General features: G+C 50.4%; 1 protein-coding gene across 2 annotated transcripts in view; it reads right to left on the bottom strand.

Annotated features, from left to right (window-relative positions):
• Setd3 (SET domain containing 3) overlaps positions 1-23,477 on the bottom strand; it is a 71,978-nt gene that overhangs the window by 2,189 nt on the left and 46,312 nt on the right. For both annotated transcript variants that reach the window (XM_005390415.2, XM_005390417.2), the window contains exons 7-12: positions 12,239-12,297; positions 11,379-11,493; positions 5,081-5,155; positions 3,802-3,968; positions 2,959-3,044; positions 466-626 (exon numbers count right to left, since the gene is read on the bottom strand). In XM_005390415.2, the coding sequence (XP_005390472.1) occupies positions 466-626; positions 2,959-3,044; positions 3,802-3,968; positions 5,081-5,155; positions 11,379-11,493; positions 12,239-12,297 (663 nt within the window). The remainder of the gene's footprint in view (positions 1-465; positions 627-2,958; positions 3,045-3,801; positions 3,969-5,080; positions 5,156-11,378; positions 11,494-12,238; positions 12,298-23,477) is intronic.

Here is a 23,477-nt window from a genome sequence, read left to right on the forward strand (position 1 = left end):
GGAGGAGAGGACGGAGGAGAGGACGGAGGAGAGGGAGGAGAGAAAGGAAGGAAGGAGGGAAGAAGGAGAAAGGGGTCTGAAGTCAGAGGCTCCAGCGGTGAGATCTGCAGCACAAACGAAAACTGTAGGATCGTATGAACTAGAAATTAAAAGCGTATTAAATAGTTTGAAAGTTTTACCGTCTAATCAACAACGTCTCAATTATGATTCTGGGGAGTAAATATAAGCATATTAAATGGGAAAATACCAATTTTGAATTAAAATATCGAATATATAATTATTTTGCTAAATAATCTAAGCAATTTACATTTAGGAAGGAATCCCCCACCCGCCCAGCACTGGGAACCAAACTCACGACCTCGCACTTGCCAGGCAGGCGCTGCGCCGCTGAGCTAAGTCCCCAGCCCCCAGGGATTTTTTTAAAAACCTGGGAAAGCACAAATCCACATGTGTCAATCTAATTACCTCAATTGTTGTTTTATATGTTTTTAGAAGAAGAGAAGCTCGATCTTCAAGAAATGACCAAAGTTTGACCTCATTTTCCCAGCTGACCGGAAACTCCGAGTTACCCAGCGTGAAGATTCTGTCGATAGCGTTCTCTCCCAGCAAATGTTCTTTCAACTCCTCTACAAGGAACGCACACAGCAGGGTGTTAGCAGGCAAGGGCTGCACTGCCTCGCACTTCCACAGCAACTCACTGTAGCAATGTCTTTCCCAGCACCGTGGTCCCAGGGCTGAGGCTGCCCTGGCCGTCAGCCGGGCCACTGCAGGCCTCTCCGAGGCAGTCAGGGCTGAGCTCTGCGTGGGGACACGGAGTCCCGTCCAGCCTGGGTACGGCCCTCCAGCTGTCTCTGTTTGTGAGGGACACCAAGAACCTATGGACAGTCTCGCACAGCTCACAGCCTCTGAGGACAGCCTGTGGCCGTGCACACCGCACGTGCGCTGGAGGGGCCCTTCCCCAGCCTGGGGCTCGGCCTGCCACCTGGGTCAGGAAGTCAGGAGCAATCCAAGCACCGGAAATGCACGCATCACAACTTCCAGAGATCTCTTGCAGTTTAAAGCACATTCCTCATTCTTTAGCTCATCTTACAAGTACACCACAGATCAAAAAATGAAAAACAAGAAAAGAGACTAGAACAATCTTAGTTAAGGAAAAAACGGGCCTGTCTCTCTCACTTATCAGGGACTTAAGTAGGAACTACAAATAAACGCAAGTTTACATCTGAGTTACCATCAGGTATACTTCAGAAAAGGAGACCCAGCTCCAGCCCTGACCATTTCCTCCCTGGACATCAGCTCCAAACAACCACGCGTGCCCAGCACACGGTCCATGCCCCGCAGAAATGCCAGCCTCTCCGACTACCAGGGCTCTGGCACCCAGAGCAAAATGTCCCACAGCTGGCACTATTTACAATTCATGAGCCGGGCATGGTGGCGCACGCCTGTAATCCCAGCACTCGGGAGGCTGAGGCAGGAGGATGGTTGCGAGTTTGAGACCAGCCTGGGCTACAAAGTGAGCTCATGGCCGGCCTGAACTGTACGGCAAGACCCTGTCTCAAAAAGACAAAAAAAAAAAACAAAACCAAAACAAATACAATTCAAATTGGGGTCTGCGGCTGCCAGCAAACCAAACTAATGGAAGTTGGTATTAGGTGGAGTAATTCAAAGGAGCACCAGCTGCCCTGACAGGACACACTGCCTTCTCCAGCTAAAGAGAAACTGGAGAGGCAGCAGACCTGAAGCAATTCACGCTGGTTTGTTTTTGTTTTTGTTTTTGTTTTTAAAGAAAATGGAAATTATCTAACGTTCAAAAAAGGCAGAGAGTGCCCTGCGGGAGCTGTGCACATCAGGAGAGGGCAGTCCTGGTTGGGGCCGTCTGAGGTGGCTGTACCCTGGTGTCTCCGCCCTGGCTTCATGTTTGGGGCTTGGGGAAGGCTGCACAAGTCCAGAGCTTGACATCAGGCTGGAGGGAGAAGAAACTTAGTCCCACAACATGGGAAGCAGTTTAAACACCAACTACAGGGCGGCTGGAGGAGAGCAGAAGCGTCCTGCTAGAGCCACCGAATTGCTGGCATTCAGGCGGGGCTTTGGCTGTACTTCGTTGAGGTTCAGCATTCAGCTCAGTGAACCACAGGTTGAGGTTACCTGTGGGCTTTTCTTGCATAATACAGGAATGCAGAGTTGAATGTCACAGTTCATATTCTCAAGGAATGTGTAATTAAGAGAGACGATGGCGATGATAATTCCTGTAATTTGTGGAGCACTTAGTGCCGGGCACGATGCTAAATGTGGTACATTATGTTCATCTTAGCCTTGTGAGTTAAGTGTTCCCCTTTCAGCAACAGAGAAACTCTGGTTCAGCCGGGACGGGTCCCTGGGCCAAGGCCATGCAGCTAGAGCCCAGCCCCAGTGCTCCCAGCGCCCACGCCCAGACTCCCCTGATGCGCACAGCTCCCGCAGGGCACTCTCTGCCTGTTCAGCCGTCACCATCCCCGCCCGCCTTCACGCCTTCCCACCCACTCTGTCCTGCGTAGGACTCGAGGTTGTCTACCACGATGAACACACACGCACAATTACAAATGAACCAGGGGGAAAATAAAAGCACACCCTCACCAGGCCATACAAAATCCCAAGTGACTTGTCTCAAACACGCAGAAAAGCAGACACTTAGTAGCTACGTAACTCTTTCTGGGACTGAAGTAAGAGGCTGCAGCTGAGAACCCCACATCCCACACGGGGCCCGGCTGCAGCGCCGCTTACTCTGAGGGATGCCAGGCAGGCGGCGTTTCTAGGGCAAAATGGATCAAGGTTTTCTTGCCCCAATATTGCTATCTCCCTTCTTCCCAAAGGTGCTTTAGTTTTAAAGCCATTTTATCTTTAATCTGAATCTTTATGCTTTACATTTTCATGAATTAAAGAAGAAAACCAACACCTTTTTTTTTTCCTGAAGTGATTTACCTTCAGTCATGCAGAATACTCGGAGAAAAGCCAGAAGCTGAGCAGAGATGGGCGGCTCCGTAAAATGCAGCGCAAAAACACTGGACCTGCCGAGAGCAAGGAGAAAGTCAGCCGTCCTGCCGTGGCCGCGCGGTCGTTTCACGGACAGCGGGATGGGTGGGCTCGGATGGACGCCACATCCGGCGCAGGCCACCTCTGCCAGCACCATTCCCGGATGGCCTCGTCTTGGGGCGCATCCTTACATTAAGAGAATTAAACTTGTCCACGGTTCTTAAAAAATGTTAATAATCATCTATGATAAGTTCACACTTTAATCATTAATCAAATATTGACAAGTTCAATTTAAAAAAAAGGCCTGGATAATCCATTTTCATTAAGAATGGTTCCTCTGTTCCCAGGAGGACTGATAAATCATAATTCTTGTCTTCTTTATCATTTTACTTCTCAACTGCAAGAAAATCTTAAGGAATTTAGCCAGAAATTCTTGAAATTATTGCGGATCATGACTTCATTACAGAAACTAATGGAGGTAAATAATTAAATGAAACAAATTGATCCAGGTCATTAACCTTTTCAAGGTGAAAGACATTAATGATACCAAAGCACTTATTTAACTTAACGAGGACCGCAGGCCCCGCCCCGGGAACGGAGGGCAGAGCTCCCACGACAGGACAGGGTCCCCCCGCAACCCTCAGTCCCCCAGCAGCTCCACGGTCTAAAGCTGCAGTGGGACAGGCACGAAGGGACCGAGCCAACCCACGGTGGGGGAGTTCAGGAACACGCCAGGGAGACACTGCGCAAGAGGGACGGGGAGAAGCGCAGGACAGAGCCGGCCGTACGTACGTCGGGATGCCAGCGCGGGCCAGGACCTCGGCCTTCATGGCGTACAGCCGGTCACTCTTACTCACACCAAGCTTTATTTTCACTCTGTCGTGCGAATTGTTGTCAAAGAAGAAACCACTGTGGATCACAAACTCTGCATTTGACCGGGTGCCATAAAAAATGTAAATCTGAGATGCAGCGGAGAGAATACAGACAGACTCAGTGTGCACCCTGACGCAGAGCAGGGCCGCATTCAGCTCGCACCGGGCAATGCGCTGTACACCAGCAAGACGCGCGGCTCTGACGAGCCCAACCCCTGCCGGGACTGTGCGCACAGCATGGTGTGTGAAGCGCCTTCCCCACCTTCTCAAACTCAGACGGGGCGGGCCAGGCGGGCAGAGGCGGCCGTGGGGGCCGTGGGGGCACTGACCCAAGGCCTCGCTAGCGAACAAGGGATCCTGGCCCCGGTGGTCCCCGGGCTTCTCCCACCACCCTCTCGTTGCCAGGAACAGCCTGGTTACTCCTTGGGGCCTGCGCTTGGGATGCACTCTCCTTTCAGTACGGGAGCTCCTTCTGCAACAGGACTTCAAAGCAGCACCTATTGGAAACCCAATCCCATGTCCTGGGCAAGTCTGCACCTAGCGGGAGGTCTGCGGACCGCTCTGAAGAAAGAGCAGGTTGACACTTTGCTAAACTAAGTTTTCATTTGGCTTCTTTGGGATACCCTGATGCTAATGCGGGGACTTAGAGATGTGGATTTTCAAATTCACTAAAAAGCTTATTCTTGTGCTCACCCAAATTCTTAGATGCAGATTAAAGTGAAGCTGTAAGACTTCCTTATATATGTGCCACTTAAACACTGCTTCTTGGGGCTGGGGATTTAGCTCAGCGGCAAAGCGCCTGCCTGGCAAGCGCAAGGTCGTGAGTTTGGTTCCCGGTACCAGAGAAAAAAAAAAAAAAAACACTGCTTCTTAAATACTGCCTCCTTATGAAGAATCAACAAATGAAGAAATAAAAGCAGTGCAGGCTAGGAAATAATTCACTTTGGTGTCGTAAGATAAATTTAATTTTCAGTTAACACTGTTAAAGAGATATTAGGTCAACTGTGAAATAACTGCATTAAACCTTCTTTCTTTGTGCACCAAAGCACACTATATTTACTACAGCTTCAGGTCTCAAGGTGTACTCGGAAAACAGTCCTGAAGACCAGCCTTCCTCCTAAGCTGAGTGCCCTGCACAGCAACCACACACCCCTGCGCCAAGGCCGGCTACACCCCGTGGGCCGCTGCGTGACACCCACCTGCTCTCCGGCCCGGAAGTCCTGCAGAGCCACACACTCGCAGCGGTCATCCTCCAGGTTGTAACCGGTTGTGATCTGGCCACAGAGAAAGGACAAGACAACGCTGAGGGTCCGGGGTTTGTTTTGGCAGAGAGGGTAAAAGCTGCCCAGAGGCCCTTGAAAGGGTGCCCGCGAACGCCTTCCTGCTGCACCAAGCACAGAGCGCGCTCCAGCACACCAGCCTCTCCTGCAGAGTGACACCCTGATGCAAAGGAAGCACTCTTGGGAGAGGTACAGTCTCCTACTGGCCTCCACTCATTGTTCTCAACCAGGCATACTCTCCTGTTCCGTCACCGCCTCTCAGCCCCGGCAGCAGCGGGCGACGCCAGACGCCTACACCAGGCCTCACACCCATTCACGGTCATCTGGGAGAGGAAGGCCTCTGGCACACTCCGGTTCACAGGCAAGTGTTTCACCGTTAAGGAATGGAAGTGGGGTTTCCACTGGACAAAGGATCAGAGGCCAAGAAAAGCTCTCTTTCTGAATTAAATGTATTACTCTGTAACTGGAAAATGTACAGCATTTGGGTAGGAAGAACAGATACACTAACACAGCCGCAGCCGGGTGGGTCAGCGGCAGAGCGCTGGCCCAGCATGCACAAAGCCCTGGGTTCCATCCCCGGCACCACAAAACAAACAAAAGCCGTTCTTCCTTACTCCTTTTTCTGCTGAGTGTTTCCAAGGCCATCACAGCACAGAACATCCTCTAGCTGCCCCCGAAATCTGTGACTCCCCCACAGTCCCATTTCAGCGCTGGCCAGAAATGCCAAGGTCTCAGCTCCAAGGTCACCATGAAGATACTGCACCGCCTTCTCTCCTCCTCCTTCCTGGTCCTCACTCTTTCCTGCCCACCTTAGTGTTTGCAGAAGCCCTTCCAACTGGCCTCAGAGTCTAGTGCTGCTGTCCTCCCGCTAACCACGCCCTATCGCCCTCCTGCCTCCAGAACAACGGCCAGCCTCCCAAGGGAGGCCAATTCCAGGAGGCCCACACCTCGCGCGGCCTCCACACGCACAGCTCCCGCCAGGCCCTGGCTGCCCTCTGTGCACTCCCACCTGGAGCTCCCTTCTCCTACTGCTCTGCTCAGGACCCAGAGAGACCGAGCTCCGTCACAGCAGCCCCCCATCGCAGCTCCTCTGCCCTCCCAGGATCTGTCCTCCCTGCACTCCGGCCACCACGAGTCTGTATACCCGCCACGCCCCTCCGGCAGGGAGCTCCCGGGTCATCAGCGTCCCCAGCGCCTGGCACACAGCACCTAACACCTGACATCTAAGATTTACTTGAGGCATGAACACCCCCAGGGGAAAGAACAGGCAGCTTCCTAGACCCTCTAAGTCCTGGTTCCTACTGGACCCGCTCACTTCATCCGGGGGAATCAAGGACTCCAGACAAGGCAGGTGCTGCCTGCTAATAAAGGCATCGACTTGCAGCCACTCCACAGCAGCAGGACGGAAGGCCGCTGACACCTTCAAACCCGACCTGCCTGAAGTGGCAGTTTATAAAGCCTATGTCTAGATGCCCTTCACGCTTCTGATCCACAAAGACCAGTGAGAAACACAAAAGCAAGAGAGAGGAAGCCAAGCACTGTGGAACAGTTCCACTCACAGAGCACGTTCAGCGCTTGAATGAGATTAAAATCAGCGCCTTGAAGCTTCTGCCCACAGTCAGGGTCAGCGTCTGGACCCGAAGGTACCATCCGGACAGCAAGCACTGCGGGATGAGGGGCTGCCCTCTCTCACGAGCTGCCAGCAGGGAGAGTTGGGCACTCCTTGCTCAGCCCTCAACACTAGTACCTGGCGGCAGGGCAGGAGCGAGGGGCAGCAGGGCGAGGGCACAGGAAGGGTGCACAGTCCACGGTGTGCTGGGGACAGAGGACGGGGCTGAAGGGTGCTCTACCCACGCGTGCCCTTCCCAGAGGCAGCAGTAATGCCCAGGCCTGACGCAGATCGGGTCCACAGACTTCCACACATGCGCCAGGCCCTCAGCTGTGCAGCAGGGCTCACAGAGGCCCCAGGCTGCATGTGGAATTTCTGTGTGGCACTGCCGAACACTTACTCTAGGGTGCTATCAAAAACCCATCTCAAGAAAGCCCCACACATGGTGGCAGGAACTGAGCGCAGCCTCTGTGGAAGGCAAGGGGTTCTTAAAAACCTAAAGCAGAACTACACCGTGACCCAGCACTCAGCCCACTCCTCGGCATACACCAGAGGGAAGGGAGGCAGCACAGGAAGCCGCCTGACGCCCGCTGGCCATGGTACATTCATGACAGCTGAGATGGGTGGCCACCTGGGGCCCAGCAGTGCACGGGCGAGTGAATATGGCCCCGCACACAGCGCAGTCTTACCTGGACGTGCAGAAGAATGAAATCGTGTCACTCACAGGACAATGGATGGAACCGGAGGACATCAAGTAAACTACACCAGCCATGCAAAGGCAAGTATCGTGTATTCCCTCACACACGGAAACTTAAAATAAAGGTAAGGTGGCCTGCAGTAGAAGACGGACCACCAGGGAAGGAGGGGAGACCAGGGTGTCAATACAACCGAGGCACGCTGTAGGCGTGTGTAAGCCTCACGGTGAAACCTGTTCACCTGCAGGACTGGGGCCACTCACGATGAAGCAGGTGACGTGGCCAGCGTTCTAAGACCACAGCGCAGGGCGGGCAGGGCTCTCCCTGAAGGCGCCCCGAAGTCCTCTGCCGGAGCCCAGAATGACGGCCACGAGTGCCCCAATGCAAGGCCAGACCCGAGCCAGGGCCAGGTCAAGGATGCTGACTCCAGTATCTCTGGCGGTCACACTGGGTCACTCCACCCTCCCTCACCCAGCTCCATGTGGTACTCAACACCGCTCCCAGCTGACTCTGTTCTACAAACACTTGTCGCTGAGAGCCCATTCCAGGCCAGGCCCTGAGCTAAGCCTCGGTCCCCACCCGTTGGGACAATGAAGCAGGGAGCAAGGACTCAACATCTAGACACAGCCCCATTAGGTCCTCGGGTGGGTGGAGAGGCAGGGCGTGCGGCGGGTCATGTTCCCTGGCAATTCTGGAGTGGGCAGAGGGGGCAGGTGGGCACAAAGCACCCGGGGAGGTGCTGCAGCCCACTGTGGGCACCTGGCTCTCCCCGCAGCAGGCCGGGTTAACGACCTTAGCCCAACGGCCCAGGAGGAAGGAGCTCCCTAGCACAGAACAGCACGAGGGCTGTGGACACTTTTTCTCCTTTTCTGCATTTTTTATATTTTCTCCAAGTAAGTATCATATTACTTTCATCACTGTAGCAGAGAAAAAATGAGGTAATACAAGCTCATCAAATAAAATTTGGAAAATAGAAAAAACAGAAGAAAAAGATCACCATCTCATTATCAGTTTGGTCTTTTTCTTTCTGGTCTTCCTTCTTAGGCATCGGTATATGTACTTTATATTCCTCTGCTCACCACTCGTGGATTCATTCAAAAAACACCAGCGTAGAATGTCCCCAGACCTGGGGTATGACTAAGGAAACACCCTGCCTCGTGCACCTTCCAGTCTAACGGGAGGGCGGGGTTTACCATATAGACAGGTATGACACAGAGATGTACGGACCACAGAGAAGCAGAGCAGAACCACATACCACAGAGAAGCAGAGCAGAACCACATACGGACAAAACAGTGGGAAGTACAATCGGACAGAAAGGAAGGGCTTCCACATTGGTGCACTGCTGTAATTCCAGTGTTCTAGGAGGCTGAGGCAGGAGGATGGCAAGTTCAAACCAGACTGGGTAACTTAGAAATTCAGTGAAACCCTGTCTCCAAATTAAACATAAAAAAGGCTGGGGACATAGCTCGGTACAAAGGCCTTGAGTTCAAACCTCCCAGCCAGAACGGCAGGGCTTATGGGATGCGTGGCACAGCAGGTTTACAAAGGGGCACAGAGCAGCGTCCCTCGTGGTCCAGAGGAGGTGGGTGTGTCTCAGCGAGACAGCAGGGTCACGCCCATGCGGTGCACCTGTACTGGGGACAGGTTATGAAGGGGTTCTTGTCCACTATTATAAAAACGCTGGCTTTGCCTTTGAGACTGGCAGCTGAATGTCTTCACATGTTTCAATTCACAGATGGGAAGACCCCGAAGGAGAGCCTGGCTGGGTGCTGCCTGTGTTTGCACCGTCCTTTCCCTGCCGGGTGAGTCACCTGGACCTCACACGTGGCGCTCACACTGTGCCCCACCGCTGCCCTTCTCATATAAACTGAACGGAGAAGGTGCCGGCTGCCGACACTAACGCTTGATGATTTGTGCAAGATGTGAAGGTCTGCGTCTCTTACAGCGCGGCTGGTGCCTTACGACCTGTCCGAAGCCGGCTTCTCCGGGGGCCAGGCAAGCCCGGCGCACTCCCACTCCAGGCCGGTGTGCACTGCCTCTGCCTGCGCCTGCTTGTCTTGTGGCTGCTGATCTGGAATCGCTGCCACAGACTGGATTCTGCGCTCTCCTAACCAGGTTCTGGAACGCTGTTCCAGGCAGACAGCGTTGCTGGGTTACCAATGTCTACCTACTCCCTCAGTGCGAGCCAGGATAGACTGACAACAAGACGAGGTCGGCAGCGGACGCACACACAAGACAGAGAGGCTCTTGCTTGAAAAGCTGAGCCCTGATTCCAAGCGCTGTATTTCTAAAAAGAGATTAACCGCTAGTGTGTGTGTACACAGCTTCACAGCGTCGGCACGGGATCCCTCCCACCCCACCACACAATGCCTCCCGTGAGTCTTACAGTGACAGTGGGAAACAGCACAGCAAAACTCAAGCTAGGGCTTCGAGGAAACCACCGGCCTGCGCCAGGCACGGCACCCGGAAACCCTTCCAAAGGGCGGCAGCTTCTGCCAGGACATGGTAGGCTGCAAACTACATGACTCGCGCTAAGAAGATGTGGCGAGAGTCATCAGCGGTCTGTTATTTTTATTTTGAGATAAACTAAAAAAAAAAAAAAAACCAAACGTACACTAGTTGCATCACATTCGCAGGAGGTAACGGGAAGCGGTGTCTCTGAGCACGGCCAGGCCAGGCTGCCTCAGGCACCAAGGGGCCCAGCGCCCCAAGGGTCCCGCCATGCTCTCCCTTTCCCTAGAGTGCCCTGCCGTCTGATTCTACTTGTTTACAACAAAGCTCTCCTTCCTTAATCTCAGAAGCAAAAGATAAACTCCAGTGATCAATCAAGTTTGGGAACCAATGATCTAATCCAAAAAAAGGAAAAGAAAAATACTACAGTCAGGTATTTTAAGAGCTATTTGAAAAATTTTTAATTTCAAGCTTAGGATCAGTTAAAAATATCTCTGAAGGGGGAAAAAAAAAGAATGTAAAATTATATTCATTAATGAAAATATAAAACATGCTGCTACTTCTTAGTATTGCTAATTAAATTAAGCATATCTAAATTAAGGCACAATGTATTCCTCCTTGCTACAACTGACATACTCAAGGTTCCCGCGAGTGCTTGCCGCTAGAGCTCCCCGAGTCAGCAGGGGATGTCCTACTGTAAGTGCTTGGCACACAGCACATGTGCCCTGGCCATCCCGTGGAACTGTTGTGGAAGAATCCTTTACACCATGTCTTTAATCTACCTGCAACACTCTAATAACAAAGAAAGCTGGTGTCAAGAAAAGGTGCACGAATACATCAAACCAGTGGGCTAACCTAACGTTTAAATCCTACAATGCCCCTCCCCCAGCCCCGAGACTGTGGCTTGGAACCTACAGTGTGCTGAGAAGCAGCCTCGCCCCCTCGCCCCCTCACCCAGCAGAGCCGCAGCGACAGGAAGCCCCCCGCTCCCCACCTCCCCCGGCGCCAGCGGCCTGGCCAGGGTCCGTGGGACCTCATGGAAGGACCGGGACAGGAAAGCAGCTGGGGGAAGGGACAGCTGGAAGCGAGTCCTCAGGGAAAAAGAAAAGGAATGGTGAAGGGAAAACAAGGAGGCTCTTCAGTAAATCAGTATTTTTGAAAGAGTAGAAATAAAGGAACTGTGGTTGAGCCAGGGGCACAGCAAGATAAGCAAACGAGCGTGCAGGCTGCAACACGGCTGAGCAAATACACGCCCTTCGCCGTGGCTCCCGCAGTGGTGTGAGACTCGAGCTCCAGGCTTTCAGCTAAGGTTAGCACAGTGGAGGAGAAAACCTGGGAGAGGGACCTGCTGCGGACCCACAGCTCTTCTGGAGCAAGGGACAAGGGGACAAAAGCACAGGAAGCGGCAGGTCTGAGAGAAGGCTCTGCAGAGCCTCCGGTTAGCCCAGGGGAGATCGTTACCAGGCCGTTGGTGTGGTTACACATGTCCCACAACGGAATCAGGGCCAGGGTCACCCGGGAACCGTCCTCCGTGGGAATTTGGTTTTGTCGAGTCATAACAGAGGAGACCGCCCACCTGTAACAGAACAAAGCAAGTGAAATCGGTGCACTCAGAAGCCAACTGCAGCGAGAAGTAACGCGGCCAGAAATTTAGGCTCAGCTGGTGTCCGGGTTTCCAGCCTCTTCCTGAACACCAAGAGCAACACTCAGCCTCTCCTGCTCCGCCTCTCCCAGTGTCGTTCAAAACTAAATCCAGGAGGTGGGAGCCGGAGACTCAGAGAGTGAGGGCGGCAGCACTGTGAGCGCAGATCAGGCCCCTTCCGCGGGCCCCCAGGACTGCCAGGCCCCATCAGCTCGTGCTCCACCCGAATGCTGACTCGCACCTACTCTAGGCCTCCGGGAGAAGCAAATGGTCACACTTTTCCCTGATCAGGAGCCCTCTAAGAACCTACGAAATGTGGAAGGCAGCGTTCTTAGGATATCGGGCAGTAAGTTAACTCTTTCTGTTCAGTAAGAAATCCCTCCTTTACAGTAAGTAATGTAATCTACTAAAAGGGGGAAGAGTCCATCTGCACTAACGTTAATCCCAAGTACCATTCGGCTACCTCAACCAATCTCCTACCGCTAGGGCTAGCGGCAAGTCCTAGACGGGCATTAACACGCCGACGGCTGTCCAAGCTGCTCGCCGAGACTTCCGGGGCCATCTCGGCTCCAACACTTCACACAGTCGCAGCAGGCCACTTGCTCAGCACTCCCCTCAGTGCCAGGACCCCACTTGCCCTTGGAAACCACCCCAGCACATACCCGGCCCTCATACCAACCTGTAGTCCTCGTAAGTGAAAGAATCCTTCAAGGGCAGTTTGTTGGCATGAGGATGGGTCTGGGAATGAGAAGTTTTGGGAAGCAGAGGTGAAAAGAGAAAAGGGAAAACAGAAATCAGTCAGCAGAATTTCATTATTTAGCTGCCTAACCGATCCTAACAAGAGCCAAATGAAGCCGGAGACGTCCAGCCGAGCTACCGAGGGATCATCATGCCATTACGCTCTCATACATCACTGTCAACTTAATTTGTTGTGCCCAGCAGCCGCCATAAATCTGCTCCTTCATATTTCGATCCTAGAACCCACAGACACCGTAGGGAACACAATTTAAGGTGGACTGGCTTCACGGGGACAGGCACACCCGCGGCACGCGTCTGGTCTGCGCATGGAGGAGCCTGTGGCGGGGGTGCTGGCTCGGGCCCTTCCGGGAAGCTCATGGGCTCCCGGGTCAGCGAGAGGAGCTGACCCAGGCATGCTAACAAACTGAAACTTTGTTCACTGCTCTCTGGCTTAAATCATCTGAGGGGAGTCAGCATATGTGCACATGAATCATTCACACCACAAATGTGGGCTGAGCACCAAAAATCAAGAAAATTTCTTTTATTTTTTATCTACTTTTCTTCCTTCCTTGCATTTATTTATTTATAGATTGATGTATTTTCCTGCATGGTGTCTTCCGCAAGAAAAGTTCTTTTATGAGATTAAAGAAATTTTACAACAAATACAGAGAAAACAGAAACCAGCATATTTTTAATTGCACTACTTTTTTTCTGAACAAAAGAACATTTGGTAAAAATATCCGTAACTTCACACTTAGGAGAAAATTTTATACATTTTGTATTCTCTCTTCACAATGCCACCCCCCACCTTTCAAGCACTTAAAAGCTTTGTCTCAATTAAGAAATTAAAAGCTGGAACAGTGTAATTTTAATCTCCAGTTTCAATTACAGTCTGACGGACAGGCTGCAGCGCGCGATCAAATAGCGAACGGTTATTTCTGAGCTACCAAGGCGGCCTGGCCGCGGCGGGGTCGCCCCACGGAACCGCAGGAGCCCGCGCGCTGCCCGCGCTCCTCCGGACGCACGCGCGTGGCCTGCGCGGCCATTCACCACCGCGCGCTGTAATGTACTCGTTGGCGCCGTGCACGGGCAGGAGGGGAGGAGGAAAAGTGGCTCAAACCGTAAATCAATTAGAAAACAAAAGCTCGTGCTCTGTGCCCAATTTTAGGCAAATTACATATTACAAAAGGCTGCCAGTGGGGAGCTGGTGTCCAGGTCCCCTGCCTCTCCCCTCTTCCTTACCCAGGTTTAACCCTTTGGAAGGAAAGTCAAAACGTGAGAAGGCATCCACAGAGGCTCTCCGATGCGCGCTGTGCTAAGGAAGCGCAGCTCAAGGAAACACGGCGGAGGTCACCACAGCGCGGTGCGCAGGGCGGCTCCGGGCCAGCGCAGGAGGGTCAGGAAACCCCACCTCCGGGGAGGGGACCGACGCCGTGGCCAGCGGTGGAGAGGACGGAGAGGCCGCAGACCACCACACTGCACTCCTCCTCTGTCACAAGTGAAGCGTGAGGCTGCGCTCTACCGGTCCTGAGCGTGGCTTCCATCTACTCATTAACGCTAACCGTGACACTGTTCAGGCTTCCCAGGGAGGCCAGGGAAGGGAAGCAAGAAGGGTCAAGATCGTTACATCCGTATCACAAGTACATCCTAGCGAAAGTGTTCTGAAAGAGTACAGGTCGGAAGATAACCGTTCCTCCCAAACTAACAAAACCACTACAGACCAACTTCAAACTGTAGAAGAAAGGGATTCTCTTGCTAAAATTTCCTTTCCTCTGTAATAAAACGCAATCTCACATTCTCTGATCTACTAAAAATTTCACATGTCCCAACTCTTCAAACTCTAGGAGGAGAGAAATGCTACTGTTCTGTTATTTTTAAGTATTTTAATTTACTTCAACTATGGAATTTACCCTGATATTTCCAAAGTTGGTTAAATTTGATGCTAAATCCCATAAATACTAAAAATTTCACATCCTCTCTCACAAAGCTTGGCTTATTAAATAGCAGAAAAGATAACAATTTTCAAAGCCAGAATGCTGAATCTCAAAACAGCTTGGGGAAGCAGGCACAGTGGAGCATACCTGTAATCTCTGCCACTGGGGAGGCTGAGGCAGGAAGATCAAAATTTCAAGGCCAGCCTGGGTAACTTAGTGAGGCCCCGTCTCAAAACTAACAAAAATAAAAAAAGCTGAGGATGAATCTTCCAACACATAATTTTAAATAGCCTTGGAACCCACAAAACTACTCAAACACAGGTTACCTCAGGAATCAAAAGGACGAAAGATGAACTCTCTCCAAAATGTCCCCTTCTTACTGTTTATATGCAATTTCTTACCTAATCTATAAATTCATGCTCATAGTTCTAATAAAGTCATTAAAACAAAACAAAAAAGAAAAAATTGTGCAAACGCATTTTTCAGATTGATTTTGGTGATTATTTTGGCTGTACAATGGTTATATAATATTTGCAGTGTGAGAAATAGTTGTTCTTATCTTCTTAAAAGCCAGCGTGTGCCTACTGCGCGCAATCCTGGTATAAAAGCTATTCTGCCGTGACACATGCGCTTAACAGTTACACTGAAGCAAAATGTGACACATGAGCGAGCAGGCAGGCGCTTCCATTTCTGCAGGGCTGGCGCTTCCGTGGCAGCAGCGCCACCTACTGGCCGCACGGAGATCAGCCGCGGGCGCACGGCTGAGCACCGGGCTTCGCAGCAACTCACTCTAACCCTGGGCTCGCCTGGAACCGTCACAACACCTTCGCTTAAGAAAAACTTGGGTTTCTTTAAAAACAAATCTATCTTACACCCAGAAGTTATTATATAATAATTTTATAAACATCCTGACACATTCACATATCGAAAACGATTTGTCTATAAAAGTATCTAATACTGAAAATATTTTCACTTACTCTGGAAAAATGAACAGAGCAAGACAAAGGTCTGCTCCAAACAATTCCCATTTAAAGCTTAATCGAGTTTCCCCTATATCCAAGGTTTAAAAACCCTCCTGCAAAAAAGCAGCTTAATTTGAAGCTACATAGAGAGCTGCTCCAATGTTCCTAGGTCAAAGCATGCAGGCTCCCACGGAGGGGAGATGCCGCGCTCCCGGAACCTCCTGACCCGACTCCGCGCATCACCTCCTTCCCCGTGGGGCCGTGTCTAACTGCGCTCTGAAACAAACTGGAAGAATCAAAACAGAAAACTCACTCTTTGTGGCCAACTGGTTTTAGGTGGACTGCAGTTTCCGGAAGATGCACCCCGGACAGGGAAGGGTGCCCAAACGGGGGACACGGTAGCGTCAGGACTGACATCCCTCCTCTCCCTGCTGTTCCTGGGAACTCAAAACCTTCTGGGCTCCTCTGCCCTCACAGGAAAGCATTCTGGTACACCGGAACATTTTAAAGACTGGATGTTTACATCCTCTTAAAATCCACATGTTGAAAACCCTTGTGGCCACTGTCCACAAGATGACGGTGACCCAGTCCCCGGACACGAAGACCAACAGGGCCGGAAGGGACTGCCAATCACTGTCCCACCTCGGCCCGTGTGAATACGGCTTCAGAAACGAGCCGGTTTTCCGCACACTTTTCAGTGACTGATGGATGTTCTTACCTTCTGGAGCATAATAAATACACGAATCTGGGGGAATGAACAAGGCCCCAGCTCATAACCAGACCTCCAGCACCAAAGCACCTACTTTGGAAGGCGGGTTCTGGAACCCTTACGCAAAGCCGGACGACCCAGTCCAGCTCACTTTCCCCTCCCGCCATGTGAGACACAGTAGTACTGTGCCGAGCACAAAATAATCACGATGTTTGGGAAAGATTAGTATCTGAAACTGTTTGTTTGGCTTCAATAAAAAGCAGCAATATTGCTAAATACGTAAGTATGACATTTTGAAGAATTTACCATACTGCACAGGTCTGGCGGCAATGCTTAAGGAAATTAAAAACCACTCCAGTCAGCATATTTGATCCTTATTAAGGTTCTATCTTGAACTATCATTCACATAAAACAAAAATAAACCAAGAAGAAATTTAAATAAAACCTACAGATTGTAAGTGTTTGAAGATGAAAAAATGAACGATATTCTGGCTTTAAAAAATTGATTTAGCATGCAGCTTCTCTTTATAGTCCCTTGATAAAAATGAAATCTCCCTAACAAACACTTAATAAAACCTGTCAATATCTCTGGAAAGAAAAATGACACAAATGCATTAAGTATTAAATACCCTTGGAAAAAGTCACATATTCCATGAATTTTTGATGTACTATCTTGACATTAATGTAAAACCTTGATATTTATAATTGACAGATATTTAATAAAGTATAAAAGAAGATGGCCGCCGTACAGCATGCAAATTTTTCAGGTTGATCAGAGACGAGAGATACAGACGTGCACGTACACTAAACAAACAGTTAATATGTGCTACACGGATCTGCCGCAGTCTCATTTTAAGCTCACACACCGACCCTTTGTGGAGAACCAAAATAAGCGAGGCTCGTTATTATGAGAATTCCTAATTCAGAAACATCTAGTGCGAGAGACGGCTTTGAATGTGAACAGCTCTGCACAGGAATAAATACACTGGAGTCAAAGGTGTTTTTTGTTTTTAACATTGAGCAATGAGCATTTTAAAAATAAAGATAAGCACCTCCATGAATACATGGGAAGGTACTTCCTGGAACACTTCTCAAAGGAAATGAATTTGACCTAAAGAAAGATTCAAAAAACTCTGGGTAAGAAAAAAGGACTTCAGCTGTACAGAAAGGGCTCAGAGACACAAAGATTTCTCAAAATTGGATCTTCACGTTTCTCAAGGACATGCTTCGCTCCCTGGGCTGGTTCTGTAAGGAAACTGAATTGAATACGTTCAGTATCACCTTCGATGAGGTGTTCAAATAGACTACAAGGAATGCTGCTCAGTTCATAAAAATGACCTCTCGCTCTCCTAAAGAATTTACACCCTGCTAGAATGCAGCATCAATTCTTAATTTCTAAACTATACAGGGGAGTTCAATAACTGCTCGAAGGCTACAGTGTAACAAAATGTATTTCAGATGTTGTACCTATCTTATCCTGATAAAAAGCCACAGCATGCAGTTAAACTGTCCTAACTAGAATACCTCTGGGAAAATAAATACATCTGGAGGCATTCGTCTTGCTTTGTGGCACACAGTATACTGAACGAGGCCTTCAGGTTAACTCGCCAGGGACAGACACATCCAACTCCAGGGACGGGCCCATCTCACACACTGCTAGGAAGGCGAAACCAGACCCAGAACCTCACACTTGGCCTTGGGGGGGGGGGACGCAGTCACACACATTTCAGAGCTGTGCCACGCAGTCACATGGCCAAGGCCAAGGCCCTGTGGGTGTCGACACCGCCCACTGCCTCTCTGCGGGCCACTGGATGCCTGGGCCTCAGCACATGTCCTTTCTTGCAAAGTGAAGAGAAAGAAGAGAAGCCCCAGCCAGCCCTGTGGCTCCTCCGGCGAGCCTGAGAACCAGGATGTGCCCGGAGAAGGCAGGGTGCAGGAGCGCGGAGGCGGGACGCGAATGTGGACTGCTATCTGCACGGACGCCTCGAGGCCCCTCATGCACACAGCGGGGCCGATGAGCCTCCTGCCTGTGTCTTATTTCCTAAGTGGATATACAGCACAATTTAACAGCCAAATTTACGTTCAAATATCTACTGAATCTAAAATTTAGTTCTGATGACCATAAATCAGAATCAAAACATGGTTCATATATTCCACTCTTGAGGGAAAAAAAATCCATTTTTAAGGCTTTTATTTTTAAACACAGATTACATTCAACTCTTTGGGGAATTTTTCATCATAAAGTTCTTTGAATTCACTCAATATGGTCAAATAAAAATTTAACTACATCAATACACATTTAATTAGGACTTCCTACTTTTCACTTACATATAATTTTCTGTAACAAATACATATTGCCTTATAATAAAAATTAAATAAAAAATGATTAGTGGAAAAATAGCATTGTTCAATAAATTCATAAAATTACTTTTAAGATGACTGAATCTATAATCTACACACAGTTTAATTCAACTGCAATTTACTGAAACACTGCAAAAAAGGTCTCTGATATCTGTATTAGTTGCCATTTGTATACCCCGAAGCAAGATAATCAACTATGAACCAAACTGTCACAGTCATCAGCACCTGGGACGAGCATGCTGAGACAGGTCTCACTGTGTAGCCAGGCTGGCCTCAAACCCAAAATGATCCTCCTGCCTCAGCCTTTCAAGTGCTGGGATTACAGGTGTTTCCACCACACTCAACTTCAATCGACATTTTCAACTGTCAATCATTTATTCACTCAACAAGTATTTATTGACTTAGAAGAAAAAAGCTAAAAACACAGTAACAGTAGAAATTCATGTGTCAACATATATATGTATATACATATAATATATGGGTATATACACATATATTTATAATACATATGTATATTCTTCCTTTTCAGTACTGAGGATTGAACCCAGGGGCTTTACACTGAGCTACACCCTCAGCCTTGTTTTATTTTGATACAGAGCCTTGCTGAGTTGCCCAGGATAGGCTCAAACCGGTGATCCTCCAGCCTCAGCCTCCCAGTTGGGGTTATAAGCATGCACTGCCATGCGGGCTTTCAGCAAATACTATTGGCTGACTACCTCTGACTGGTAGAGAGAGAGAGATCATGCACAGGCCCAGGGGAAAGGTCAGAGGAGCAATCTGAAGAAAAGAAAAGGATGGAAGGGAAGAGACGAGAAGACAGCTGGGGCGAGGCAGAGCTCAGCTCCCACTCTGCGGCTGCTCTCCTGCCTGCACTCCTCACCGCAGGGCCCTCATCCTGGGCACTGCTGCCCTGTGCCACTTCTTTACCCTCGTGAAACAGGGTTGTGTCTGATCACAACAAGCCCCCAGGGCCCTGCACCCTGCCTCACCTGGAGACACCCTCTCCCCGAGTGAGAAGGGAGACTTCCGGTCTCCTCCGGGCAGTGGAGATGCCTGTGTGCTAGTGGACCTGGGAAACTTGCTACCGACCCATCTGCAGGCCCAAGCGACAGGTCAGAGACAGGAGGTGACAACTTCACACAGTGTGCCACTGGGGACAAGGCCAGGAGCCCCTCTCAGCCCGGCGCAGGCAGCTCCCAGGGCCCCGGGAACTCTGCTCTCCGTGTCCCACTCTTCTATACTCCACTGCCCGTGAGCAGAGTGCTTCCTGTCTAGCACTCAGGGAACCTTCTCCCTTGTCTTCAAACTCAGCTCTGAACACATCGGAGAAAGCCCCGCTCTACTGAGAGCCCAGCAAGGAGCGAAACAGATCAGGCCCCCAGGCCGCCACCCCATGGTCACCAGCCTCCCCCACCACCTCCACCTTTGGGCTCCCCCTACATGTGCAGCAGCGCCAGGAGCCGTGGGCCACCTCAGCAAGCCAGCCAATGGAAAGGTCAGAGGAGCGATCCGAAAAGCAATTCTTTTCTTCAGGTTGCTCCTCTGACCTTTCCACTGGGCCTGTGCTTGTTGTGCCTCCGTTTCTGCATCCGATAAGCGATTTCTACCTTCTCTCAGGGTCTCAAAGCCTGTGCTTCTTTGTCTGGGACACCCTGTGCCCGGCCATCTCCCTCTGCTGGCTGATGGAAGGACTCCAAGCCACTCTAAGCTGCATTCTGAGGTCTGCAAAAATCACAGCACACAGGGGCTGGGGATTTAGCTCAGCGGCAAAAGCGCCTGCCTGGCTAAGCGCAAGGTCGTGAGTTTGGTTCCCGGTACTGGAGAAAAAAAAAAAAAAAAAAAAATCACAGCACACTCAGAAGGGGGCACCCAGGACTGGGGGGTCTGGCTCAGTGCAGAGCACTTGCCTTGCATGTAGGCCCTGGGTTCAATCCTCAGTACCACAAAAAACAGAAAACATGTATACTTGCAACTCCTCCATCTTATCATTAAAAAAAACCTGAAATAAGCAGAATATAAAGTAGTTAATGCTGGCTAACAGCACGTCTGCATCAAAAACCAAGCCAGAGTTACTTATCTTCAGTTTCATACTGTATTGTTTTCATTTCAGCTATTTGAGGTTTCAAGGATTCAGGGTAAATCTTCCGCGCTGTTTAAATCAGTGAAGCTGCACGACCAGTCACCAGCGATTTCTGAAAGCAGAGCATGGTGACCAACCTCACGCACAGGAGGCTGATACCAAGCTACACCCCGACCCTGGCCAGGGAAAGGCCTGACCCAGCTTACGTGGAGAGCTCTCCGAGACCTGGAGCAGGGAAGGCTAGCAGTCATCATGCCGGAGAAGTGTGCAAAGGGCTGTCATCACCAATCTCTGTGACCAGGAGCAGGGAAGGGGATGCTAACGGCCACCGTCCAGAGAAGGGCGTGTGTGGAGCGCTGTCACCGCCCCTCTCTGCAGCAGGCCCTATGATCAGCCTCACTCTTTTGACGGGAGACGGAAGGACAGAGTTACACTCTGCCCACAGTTACCAATCAACAAATGAGTCCAGATGACAACCACATAGCACTTTTCTAGATTTTACTTCGAGGCAAAGGCTACTTAGTTGTCCTACTTTTATAAATAAACTTACAAGTTCTGGCATGGTAAATACATGTTCACTTGGCAAAACTAAAAAAATGCTTGGTAAATATTGTTGTCATCTAAAATCCATGATACTAATATGATAAAAGGCATTATAAAGTTTAGTGTCGGGCAGTAATAACAGACTGAATCTATCCTCCCAGACCAGAAAGGCTCCCCCACAGAAGTTTTCATCATCAGTCACAAATTCTCCGACCTGAATGGCAACGTAAGAGATCGCCAGACCCAATTCCCTTCCCTGTGCACGCGAAGAACTCGGGTCCTGGGGCTGGGAGTGCGGCGTGGTGATAGAGTCTGCTTAGCACACAGATAGGGCCCTGGGTCCCCTCCCCAGCACCAAAAGTAACTCTGACCCAAAGAACATACATGCACTGAATACATGTCCATACGTGTGTGTGATCCTTTCCTGAACTGCGGTTTCAAACACAGAGGTCATACGCACACACAATTCATTTCCTGTGTTTTCCTCACTAGAATCATGCTACACTGGTGATCCACCCACCGCCAACACCCCATTGTCTGGCATTCCCATCAGTGTCCTGATAACTCTCAGCAGCCTCTAGACACCCAGGGTTTCATCAATCATTAAGCCAGCCCTTCTCCCAGCTCTCACACTGGTGCTATAGTGCTGGCCACTTTCAACTCTGCTGCCTGTCACTATGGGTAGGGAAATGAACTTTGATCTTTTAAATGTTTGGTCTTAAAGCCTAAAGGGAGTTGGAGAGGTCTGTGAGTAGCTAGGGAGAAATGAACTCCTGGGGTGCAACACAGAATCCACAGCCCTGAAATCAGACTGCTCAGTGTTGGACAGACAGGCCACATTACCTGGGCTGGCTAAGTCCCTCTTCACAAGCAGAGTGGCCTGTCTCAAGCGAGGGCGCCTCAGAGACATCCCCTCTCAGTCAGGATCAGCGGAGCCCATGGATCAGATGTTACTTCGGCACCGACTTCCAGGAGCTGGCTGTGGTAACCCACACAGGTAACACGGCCGGGGGAAGGGCCCCACTCTGCCGCAGAGCAGGAGGCTGAGCCCCACTGGAAGCCTCGCCACCAGCCAGGCTCAGGCCCCCGCCGGGTGCTGGGGTGCTCTGGTGTCTGGGCTCTCAGAGTTCTGTACACACCCCAGTCACGCACGTCCTGCTCACTTCCCCACCTCAGGAAGCCCAGCGGTGTGAGGAAACACTTCCTAGTTACCCAGGCTCCCTCCCTTTTATTCCCAGGCCGAAGAGCAGATCCCCAGCGCGACTTCTCGGTCAGTCCAGGAGGGACACAGCGACAGACGCCTCGCCTGAAGAGAGGTGCGCAGGCTTCCACGCAGGATGTCCCACTCCTCTCGCTCTGCAACAGAGTCGCTTCTGAGGGGGCGCAGCTCTGAAAAGCCTACACACCCTCTGCAGAGGGGACTTTCAGATACACTGCTCTGCAATTTGACAGATAACAGAAAACTTTTACCATCACTCATCAAATTCTCTCACTAAAAACCAAATTTCATGTTATACCTTACAGAGTCCAAGCAGAATATTATTACTGTAACTCAAGATGCTCTCTTGAAAAACCAAATGTAATTTTCATGTCTACAGCAGGGCAGAGCAGCCAACGAGGTTTATTTCAGTTAAGGAAAGTTCCCTGACTTCATCTTCAGTTGTGCTATGGCTGGAATGAGCGACCCCCAAAGGTCCTCAGGCTGTGTGAAAGGGGTGGTGGCCAGGGTCACACTGTGAAGAGGTGCTGTGGACCTGCAGGGGGCCCAGTGGGAGGTCCTCAGGTCCCTCAGAGCGTGCCTGGCAGGCAGTGGGGGTCCCCTACCCTGCCCTTTCTTCTCCGCTTTCTGGTCAAGGGGAGCTGTTCACGCTACCCCCACCTGCACTGCGTATGCTTCCTCACAGGAGCCCCACTACAGCCCCACAGGGCCAGCCCCCAATCTTACCCTGGCACCTCCAAAACCAGAGCCAGAGCAAATCTGTTCTCTTTCTAAGTTCACTACCTCAGTTATTTCATTATCAAGGTAGAAAACTAACGTAAGTTGGTTTTTAAAAATTCCCTCTTTCACCTCATTAACAGTCCAAAACAGGTGCTAGATCTTTCTCAAATACTGTTCTACAAGACCGGGGTGAGGGGAGGAGCAGGCACTAAAATGTCATCAGAAGCTACTGGCTATTTCCCCATTAGTATTAAAGTTTTTCAGGGGGTAAAAAAAACCCATGAAGTCTTCTGTAAAGTATTGTTAGACTCTGCCTTTAAACTGCGCAGGACAGCTGGGCATGGTGGCGCACGCCTATAATCCCAGCACTCAGGAGGCTGAGGCAGGAGGATCGTTTCAAGTTCGAGACCAGTCTGGGCTACAAAGTGAGCTCAAGGCCAGCCTGAACTGCATAGCGAGACCCTGTCTCAAAAAAAAAAAAAAAATGAGCAGGATACAAAATCCAGAAAAAGAAGCGAAGCCAAACCCGAGGGGGCCTGCACCAGGCCTTACCTGGGTCCGCCCCAGGTGGACGAGCCAAGGACAGACAGGGAGTACAAGGGGGAAACTCGAGTCCCACTGCTGCCTTTTCCACAAAGATTATACTTTGTCT

The sequence above is a fragment of the Chinchilla lanigera genome, unplaced genomic scaffold, assembly GCF_000276665.1.
Source record: "Chinchilla lanigera isolate Chin_1 unplaced genomic scaffold, ChiLan1.0 scaffold00037, whole genome shotgun sequence".
In the NCBI taxonomy this organism is placed as follows: domain Eukaryota; kingdom Metazoa; phylum Chordata; class Mammalia; order Rodentia; family Chinchillidae; genus Chinchilla; species Chinchilla lanigera.